At 41.3% G+C, this 10486-nt stretch overlaps 1 protein-coding gene across 8 annotated transcripts in view; it reads right to left on the minus strand.

Moving 5' to 3' along the window:
* VTI1B (vesicle transport through interaction with t-SNAREs 1B) overlaps nt 1-9639 on the minus strand; it is a 78895-nt gene extending 69256 nt beyond the window's left edge. For 2 of the 8 annotated variants that reach the window (XM_073895403.1, XM_025869831.2), the window contains exon 1: nt 9189-9631. In XM_073895403.1, the coding sequence (XP_073751504.1) occupies nt 9189-9303 (115 nt within the window). In that variant the 5' untranslated portion in view covers nt 9304-9631. Of the gene's footprint in view, nt 1-9188 lie in introns of all 8 variants that reach the window. The other 6 variants (XM_073895402.1, XM_073895401.1, XM_073895405.1 and 3 more) reach the window with 6 other exon arrangements.
* Between the last annotated feature and the right edge of the window lie 847 nt (nt 9640-10486).

A 10486-nucleotide genomic window follows, 5' to 3' on the forward strand; every position in this document is an offset into this window, starting at 1 on the left:
AGAGCACAGGCAGAATAGATTTAGTATAATTCTTAAGGGCCCTAGGATTTCTGGAATGGTCCATGAGCACTGGCTGCAACTTAAAGACACCATCTACATTAGCCCCTAACAAGGGAGTCAGCCTGTCTTTTGAGGCTTTGAGGCCAGGCATTGACTTCTCCTCTCTAGCTATGAAAATCCTAGATGGCTATTTTGTCTACACTGAAAATCTGTTGTTTAGTGCAGCCCCCTTCATTATCTTAGCTAGATCTTCTGGATAACTTGCTGTAGCTTTTACATCAGTACTTGGGGCTTTAGCATGCACTTTGATGTTATGGAGACGGCTTCTTTCCTTAAACCTCATGAACCAACCCCTGCTAGTTTCAGACTTTTCTTCTGCAGCTTCACCTGTCTCAGCCTTCACAGAATTGAAGAGTTAGGGCCTTGCTCTGGATTAGGCTTTGGCTTAAGATAAGGTTGTGGCTAGTCTGATCTTCTATTCAGACCACTCAAACTTTCTCCATATCAGCAATAAGGCTGTTTTGCTTGCTTATCATTTGTGTGTTCACAGGAGCAGCACTTTTTTTTTCCTTCAAAGCCTTTCCCTTTTCATTCCCAACTTGGTTAACTCTTTGGTCAAGAGGCCTAAGTTTTTGGCCTATCTCAGCTTTCAATATGGCTTCCTCACTAAGCTTGATCATTTTGAGCTTTTGATTTAAAGTGAGATATGTGCAACTCTTCACTTGAACACTAAGAGGCCAATGTAGGGTATTAATTGGCCTAATTTAAGTCTGAAGTATTATGAGAATGTGAGAGACATGAAGTGACCAAATGCTGCTGGAATAATGGTGCTAATAAATTTGCTCAACACGGTTGCTACAAAGCTTCAATTTGTAAAAAATGCAATATTTGAGAGGCACAATGAAGTGAAGTGCAATAAAACAAGATATGCCTGTATTGGATCCCTGTTTCCTTATCTGTAAGAAATATAACAGTACCGACCTTGTAGGGTTGTTTGAAAGGGTTAAAAGATAACACACATAATAAGCACTTAGTAAATGTTAGGCATATTAAGAGTTTCATAAATAGTAACTATCATTATTTTTTAAAGTAAATCCTTAGATAGGAGAGAACTATGAGCAAAAACAAAATTCACCAAAGAATATGAAGAGTGTCAGAAAAATTAATTCTTCAGCCAATGAGTAATTGGTGTTAACCAACCAGTTGCATATGATTATCCATGGTGATTATTCTGCTGGTTCCCAAAATAATGGGGTCCCGTAGACACATACCAAAATTTGAGTGAATTAAAACTGAAAGCTTTCAATCATTTTACAACACTCATTAACACATTCGGAGCTTCCTTCAGTTGCTATAAAACCAAAACTAGAACATGATGATAGGCATTTATTGTATTATCTGAATAATAATTTACAGCATTCTGAGGTATCTGGAGAGACCTCTTCAGATGCTGCAAAACTAAAACCAGAAATTAGCAAAAAACCCCTAGAAATTACGGCTGTGCTTATTATAATATTAAATGGATTAATAATCACATATGCTAACAGACTGTCACTGCCATACAAACTTCCTAAAAAAGAGACACATTTTGTCTGTTATCCTATCTTTTGTTTTAATAGGTGTAGATACCCATTTTAAAAGTGATGAAGGGGTGCCTTGGTGGCGCAGTTAGGCAACTGACTCTTAGTTTCAGCTCAGGTCGTGATCTTCAGGGTTGTGGGATTGAGCCATGCCTTGGGCTCTGCGTTCAGCGTGGAGTCTGCTTAAGATTCTCTCTATCCCTCCCCTTGCATGCAAACTCTCTCTAAAATAAATAAATCTTTTTAAAAAATTTAAAAAGTTATAAAAATGTGGAAAACATGGTAGAATAAAAATAAAATTACACTCAGTTTCAACACCCAATCATATATTATTAATAGTTTCTCCCTAACAATTCATGGTATTTATACAAGCATTCAACAAATACTTATGGAACACCTGGTATATACGAGGCACTATTCTAGGTGCTTAGGATACATAATAAACAAAACAGACAAAAGATAGAGCTTGTGATAGATAAGGGAACACTTCCAAACTTTTATGAGGCCAGCATTATGGCAATACCAAAACAAGACAAGGGACACCACAAAAACTAAAGGCCAATATCCCTGATGAACACAGATGCAAAAATCCTGAACAAAATTATCAAACCAAATTCAATAATACATTAAAGGATCATACATCATGATCAAATGGGATTTACTCCAGGGATGCATGGATGGTTCAGTATACACAAATCAATATGATACACCACATTAACAAAATGAAGGATAAAAATCATATGATCAGCTCAACAGATGCAGAAAAAGCATCTATTTGCTTTTTGATTTTGACAAAATTCAACATCCACTTATACAAAATCTCAACAAACTGGATACAGAAGGAACATACATCAACAAAATAAAGGCCATATGTGACAATCCCACAGCTAACTGGTGACTATTATAAAGTTCAAAGGTTTCCCTCTATGATCAAGAACAAGACAAGGATGCCCACCCACTCTCACCATTTTTATTCAACATAGTGTTGAAGTCCTAGCCAGAGCAATTAGCAAGAAAAAGATATGAAAAGGCATCCAAATTGGAAAGGAAGAAGTAAATTCCATCACTATTTGCAGATGGCATATCATACACAGAAAACCCTAAAGACGCCACCAAAAAAATTGTTAGACTTAATAAACAAATTCAGTAAAGCTGCAGATCAATATACATATATTGATTGCATTTTTTTTTTAAGATTTTATTTATTTGACAGAGAGAGACACAGCGAGACAGGGAACACAAGCAGGGGGAGTGGGAGAGGGAGAAGCAGGCTTTCTGCTGAGCAGGGAGCATGATGCAGGGCTCGATCCCAGGACCCTGAGATCATGACCTGAGCCGAAGGCAGATATTTAACGACTGAGCCACCCAGGCACCCCCACTGATTGCATTTCTATACACTAACAATAAACTATCAGAAGGAGAAATTAAGAAAACAATGCCATTTACAATTGCAACAAAAAGAATAAAACACTAGGGAGCCTGGGTGGCTCAATCGATTAAGGGTCTGCCTTTGGCTCAGGTTATGATCCTCGAGTCCCAGGACTGAGCCCCGCATCAGGCTCCCTGCTTAGTGGGGAGTCTGCCTCTCCCTCTCCCTCTGCCTCTACCCCTGTTTTTGTTCTCTCTCTAGCTCACTCTCTCTCTCAAATAAATAATAAATAAAATCTTAAAAAGAAAAAGAATAAAACACCAAATTTAACCAAGGAAGTTAAAGACATGTACTCTGAAAACGACAAGACACTGATGAAAGAAACTGAAGACACAAATCAGCGTCAAGATATTCCATGCTAATGGATCGGAAAAATTAGTACTGTTAAAAAAAAGGCCCATACTACCCAAAACAATCTACAGACTGCAATCCCTATCAAAATCCCAACAGCATTTCTCACAGAAATAGAACAATCAATCCAAAAATTTGTATGGAACCACAAAAGACCCCAATTGGAACTAAGCTGGAAGTATCATGCTTCCTGATATTACAAAGCTATAGTAATCAGAACAGTAGGGTACTGGCATAAAAACAGATGCAAAAATCAATGGAACAGAATACAGAGCCTAGAAATAAACATACACACATGGTCAATTAACTTACAATAAAGGAGTCAAGAATATACAACGGGGAACTACAGTAGGAAAACTCAGTCTTTCCCCTTCCTGTGTCTTTCTCTCCTTTATAGAGAAAAACCCAGTCCTTCCTCCTGTGTGTGTGTTTCTTGTGTTTCTCCTTTACTACGCATACAGAACACTTCACTTCTGGTCACCAAATGTATGGAGGTTTTTCTCCACACCAAACAATTCTCTGCAACACCAATTGGGTGTCCATAGTTCAACTCAATTCGGACACTATCTACATGGAGACAGCATCAGATTCCACAGGTTAAGGGCTCAGTCTCACAAGACTGCCCCCCGCCCCAAAGACACACTTTTAATGTCAGTCACAAGTAGTAAGTCCCCAGGTTACCCACAATGCCTGTCCAATTAGGCTACAAATTGACAGTTCTTATGACCCACTCCTCAGGTTCAATTAACTTGTAAGATATGCTCACAGAATTCAGGGAAATGCTTACTTACATTTACCAATTTATTAAGGGTTATGATAAAGAATACAGATGAACAACCAGATAAAGAGATACACAGGGTGAGGTCTGGGAGGGTCCTGAGTGCAGGAGCTTCTGTTCCTGTGGAGTTAGGGTGCATCACCCTCCAGGTATGGATATGTTCACCCCCCTGGAAGCTCCCTGAACCCCATATACTACTGGGATTTTATGAGGGCTTCCTCGGAAGGCATGATCAATTAGTAGCTCCATTTTCACCTCCTCTTCCCTCCCTGGAGGACAAGGGGTAGGGCTGAAAATCCAAGCTTCTGGGTTGTTCTGGTGACCAGTCCCCATCTAGGAGGCCATTCAGAGTCATCTCATTAGAACAAAAGATGCTCCTAGTGTTCTTATCACTTAGGAAATTACAAGGATTTTAGGAGCTCTGTGCAAGAACCAGGGACAGAGACCAATACATCTATATATATTTCTGTTACCTCACAGGAAAAGACAATCTCTTCAATAAACAGTTTTGAGAAAACTTTACAGAAAAATGCAAAAGATTAGAAATGGATCACTATCTTACAACATATACAAAAATTAACTCAAAATGGACCTAAGACTTGACTGTAAGACCTGAAACCATAAAACTCCTAGAAGAAAACACAAGAGTTCCTCAACATCAGTCTTGGTGATGATTTTTTAGATTTGACAACCAAAAGGTAACAAAAGCAAAAATAAACAAGTGGGACTACAACCAAACTAAAAAGCTTCTGCACAGCAGAGGAAACCAACAACAAAATAAAAAGGCAATTTACCAAATGGGAGAAAAGATTTGCAAATCATATATTTGATAATGGATTAATATCCAAAATATATAAATAATTCATACAACTCAAGAGAAAAAAACCCCAAACAATCTGATTAAAAAATGGGTGGAAGATCTGTGTAAACATTTTTTCCAAAGAAGTCATACAGATGGCCAACAGTACAAAAAAAGGTACTCAACATCACAATCATCAGGGAAATGCAAATCAAATCACAATGAGATACTACCTCATACCTGTTAGAGGATGGCTATTATTAAAAGACAAGAAATAACAAGTGCTAACAAGGATGTGGAGAAAACATAGAGCTTGGTTTTTGCTCAGTTGCTTTCAAACTTGACATGAATCAGAAATCCCCCGGATGGATGTTAAAACAGTTAATAATTCAGTAAACCTTTGGTGGGACCTAATAATTTGCATTTCTAGAGTTCCTGATGCTAGTGTTTCAGGGATCATACTTTGAAAACCACTGTTCTAGTGAAAGGTAGACAAATAATATACTATAAACATCAGAAATACATAAAGTGTCTAGTACGTTAGAAGATAAGTGCTCTAGGAAAAAAGCAAAAGTAGAGCAACATAATAGCTGCATACAGAGCTGGTATTACGTTTTATTTAAATAAAATATCCAATTTCCCAAACAAGAATAACAGTGGCAAATGGCTCTTGTCAGGCAGTATTCTAAGGGCTTTACATATATTAACTAATTTAATCCTCACAAAACCCCTATGAAATAAATACTATGATTTACCTTCATTTTGCAGAGAGAAACTAGTTAGGTTGAAGTAAGTTATCCAAGGTCACATAGCTACTAAGAGATGGATCCAGGATTTGAACCCAGGCAGTCTGTTTCTAGAATCCTTGCTGTTAAATATTATATTGCCTCTCAATTCACATAATATCTTCTTCATAAATGGTACTTTTAATGGCAAGAGAAGAAATACTTTGTCAGGCTAGACTGGATATACATTATGCTCTCTATTCTATAAGCACCCTGATGCTTTCATCTACAACCCAAATAAGCCCGTTTCTTTTATATTTCTTATTTAAGTTTATCATCCACTCAAATGACCAAGTGAGAAAATGCAGACACCCTTGAATCTTTTTCTCTTACTCCCCATGTCCAATCAGTCTGGTTAATTTCTGCCTTAGAAATTGGACTTGGGACTCTCTACATTCCCATGTTACCCAGACAATTGCCACAAAGGCTCCTAACATGGTCCACTATATCCAGAGTCTTATGCCTCTCCTTCATCCTCTATTCAGCCACCAGCATTCTCCTTGTAAAATAAAATCTGACCATATTAGTTAGCTGCTTAAAATTCTTTACTGATTCTTCATATCAAGCCCAAATGTCTTTTTTTTTCATAAAGGTACTTTGTTTATCCAGAACAATGATCACAATTATAATCAGAAAGATACTTGGGTAATTATTTGCTTTTGACCTACAGTAAATATTCAGTGAATATTTGATGAATTAAAGTTAAACAAATATTTGCTTTAAGTTTTCTCTTCTGCACTGTACATTTCATAGGAGCAGACTGTCTGTGTCTTTGACTACTGTATTTCTGCGCCTAGCTCAGGGAACGCTGCATAATAGGTGCTCAATAAATATTTGACAGATAAACAAATTTTTTGTTCTTATATGTCAAGTACTTTGTGAGAAGCCCAAATGTCTTAATGAGATATACAGGTCCCTTCACAATCTGGCTGTGTCTCACTTTGCTCATCTACTATTATCCTCCCACACACACCCTAAGCTCCAGTCATGGTTGTAAGTATTCAACTTTCTATTCTGTTGTTCCTTCTTCCCATTTCCCCTGTCTGGCAAACTCCCACTGAACCCCTTATACTCAGTTCTCCTTTCTGCAAAACATCCCTCCCCTAACACCCAAGTAAGCCTTTTCTTTATGGTCTCAAAACTATCTTAGGACCTATCACAAATTTTGTTGTAAATTTGGTCCCATTTAAGGCAAGAACTCTTGAAACTCCTCAGGGCCCAGGACAGTGACTGATACAGAACATAAGCTAAATGCAAGAGCTGTGTTATGTACATTACTTAGAACCTAATGATTCATGATGGAAATTAAAATTCTGGAAAGTGTATGAAGTAATCTCAGAATTAGAAAAAAAGGATTCAGAGATGCACTGTATGTTCTCTCAGCTAAATTCAATTTATTCAACAAATATTTATTGAACAGTATGAACAAAGTAGTGAGCAGAGACTGAAAGCTGTTGAAATTCTTTTTTTTTTTTAAAGATTTATTTATTTATTTGAGAGAGAGAGAGAGTGAGAGAGAGAGAGCGCCCAAGAGGGGGTAGGGTCAGAGGGAGAAGCAGACTCCCTGCTGAGCAGGGAGCCTGATGCGGGACTCGATCCCGGGACTCCGGGATCATGACCTGAGCTGAAGGCAGTCTCTTAACCAACTGAGCCACCCAGGCGCCCCAGAGCTGTTGAAATTCTTATTGTAACCTATGGCTATGTGTACAATGTATTTACTTATGCGTTAAACAACAAAGTCTGTTTCCAGCAACTTGTATTAAGAGTATTTTGCGCTTGGGTAGATATTCATACCTCATTGGAGCAATGAGAAGGGCAGGTAGGCGATAAAAGTGAATATAACTCAGTTTTCTATTTTTCAAAATGGAATACACTTTTGCACTATTTACTCTTCCAGTAATGAACACTGCAAAATTTAATTCAGCAACGAGCTGAAAAAACAGTCTAATTTTCAACCATGTAAATCAGATCCCATCACTCTCTTGCTCAATACCCTGTTAAGTGGGGCGCCTGGGTGGCTCAGATGGTTAAGTTTCTGCCTTTGGCTCAGGTAGGTCATGATCCGATCCCAGGGTTCTGGGATCGAGCCCCAGGTCGGGCTCCCGGATCAGCGGGGAGTCCACTTCTCCCTCTCCCTCTCCTCTCTCCCTGCTCATGCTCTATCTCTATCAAATGAATAAATTAAAAAAAAATTTAATACCCTGTTAAGTACATCCCATCACGTTTAGAAAAAAGTGCGAATCTTTCACTAGGGTCTATTAAGTCCACACGTGAACTAGGGTCTATAAGTCCACACGTGATCTGGTCCTGCCTACCTCTCTGTAGCCTCATCTGCTACCACTGTCTCCTTTGCTCATTTCACACTGGCCTTCTTGCTCTTTCTAGAACCTACCAAGTTCATACCTGCTTAAGGACATTTGCAATGCTATTCTGTCCTCCTCAGACTCACTTCTCCCAAATTTTCACATGGTTTACTCTCTTAATTCATCCAAGTCTTCGCTCAAATGCCACCTTCTCAAAGAAGCCTTTCACAGCCACCCTATTTAATATTAGTGTCCTCCCTTGCATTCCTTTGCCCTGCATTACTTTCCTCTTAATATTTATACATCATCAACCCACTACAACAAGGATTTGTAAGTCTCCTCACTGCAATAATTTGCAATATTACCAGCATTTAGGACAGTGCCTGGAACACAGCAGTCTCTCTCAATATGTTCAACATTCTCTGGCATTCTCATCAGAGTCATTCAACTCACATGACCAGGAAATTCGCGGAGCAAACACTCAAGCTCTGACCCTTAAGTAAAAACAACAAAACAAAGTCTTATCAGCCTTGACATCAAGATCTATTTGTTCTGAGTGGCAAAGAACCTGGCAGGTCTGCCTAGAGATTTAACTGGAAAACTAACTCCTCCACGCAAAGCTTGCAGCAACCTGAATTTTGAAATCAAGGGACAGGAAACAGTTTAAGCATAAAAAAATTCATAAGGCGACCCCAACTAAACTCACAATCCCGATTTTAAAGACCACCCCCTCCCCAAACCTGGTAATCTACCAACCCCAAAGTTGTTTTTCCTTTGGCTTCTTAGCCTTTTTGATGCTACAGATCCTTTGCCAGTCTGGTAAGAACTATGGACTTATCTTGATAATGCTTTTAAATGCATAAAGCAAAATATACAGACAGTTACGAAAGAAACCAATTTTACTGAAATATAGGGCCTCAGATTTAAGGTCTCCTATGCTCTTCTTGCCAGGGTGAAAACGAGACAAAATTTTGACGGCTACAGTAGGATCTAGAGGGAGAATCCCTAGGAGACAACACTCAGAGGTTCATCCCAGAGCACCCTCAAGTGGCAGCAGGGAAATCTTGAGCGCCGAGACCCACCCAACCCTAGGGGGCGGGGCTCTTATTCCCTAGGCACGCGCGGGGCCGAGTTCCCTATGGCTCGTCCCGCCCTCGCCTCACCTGTCCCTGCCGTCCCCAGGAGCCGCTCCGGCACCCCTCGCAGGTCTTCATGGAGGCCGCGGAAGATCTCGTGAAGTTTCTCGAAATGCTCTGAGGAGGCGGCAGAGGTGGCCATGGCGCAAGCCGCGCTCCAGCAGCGGCCACCGAGATCTGGGGCACTGGGGCCGCTCCTATCCCGGCGGTCAGCCGCCCAACCCCGCAAACATCACGGCGACCGCCGCCAACACTGCCCGGGACGAGGCGCTTCCGGGGCCGCGGCGGGGTCCTCCCGAGCCAGAATGCCCACCCCCTTCATTCCGTCACTGAGGGAGCGCCGGCCGCGGAAGCCTGACGGAAAGTCGGGTGGGATGCCCTCCCGGGCGATTCCTGAAAGGGTGGCAGCACGCCGGACGAGCGGCAGTCCTGGAGCCCCGGAAATACCCGGTCCAGGGTTGGAGAGAGAGCCACAACGGAAGGGACTGTGAGGACCCGCGGGACTGGCAGCGCACCGACCTGTCCCCAGGGCCCCGCCTCCCGGGGGGGAGGGGGAAACGGACACTGCAGTGCATGCCGGGAGCTGTAGTTCGGCGCGGAAGACGCCGGGACTCAGGAGTCATGCGTCGGCGGGGGCGGTGGTTCTGTCAGTGCCACAGCCGCAGTGGGTAGTGCTGACACGCTCTGTAGTTTGGTGTCAGTAAGCGCGTGGAAGTCGTCTTCGATGTCATCGCACTGTTTGACCGCTCTGACCTCCTCAGTTCGTGTCCTGACTAAACGTTAGCTTTCAGCCCTCGAAAGATAGCCGGGCCAGGTTCCAGCTTGCCCTGGAGCAGTAAAGCACTTTTACTGGGGAAGTCAAGTGACCAGGGTCATATGCTTTCAGAAATGGTCCCCAGTGTGACTCCCAAAATACACACTCAGGCTCTAGCGTCTGGGCTCGCCTAGTGCGTTCATTCACTCAGCAGGTCTTTGTTAATGTTACGCGTAGTCATCATGTCGGATATGGGCCTATGTTGGCGAATAAAAGAGCCACTCTGCGCTGGGTTATTTTATAACGTGGTGAGCAAGGCAGACCCAGCATCTTCAGGTCTCTTTCCCGCTGTGTGTAATGTGTTAACAATTACGAAGTCCTTTTCTGCACTACATGGGGTTTCATGGCTCAGCGAATAAAAATTCTTATTTTCAACTTATGAAATGATTTTCCTATCGAAGCCCTTTCTGAAATATTTGCTTGGCAGCCCAATATATAAAACTGCCCAAACATATTACAAGATACATGATTGTTCGGGGGGAAATGATGTGGTGATTTATATCTCCTGGAC

This window comes from Callorhinus ursinus, unplaced genomic scaffold, assembly GCF_003265705.2.
Source record: "Callorhinus ursinus isolate GAN/ISIS: 27379988/994484 unplaced genomic scaffold, GSC_fseal_2.0 scaffold8, whole genome shotgun sequence".
Lineage (NCBI taxonomy): Eukaryota > Metazoa > Chordata > Mammalia > Carnivora > Otariidae > Callorhinus > Callorhinus ursinus.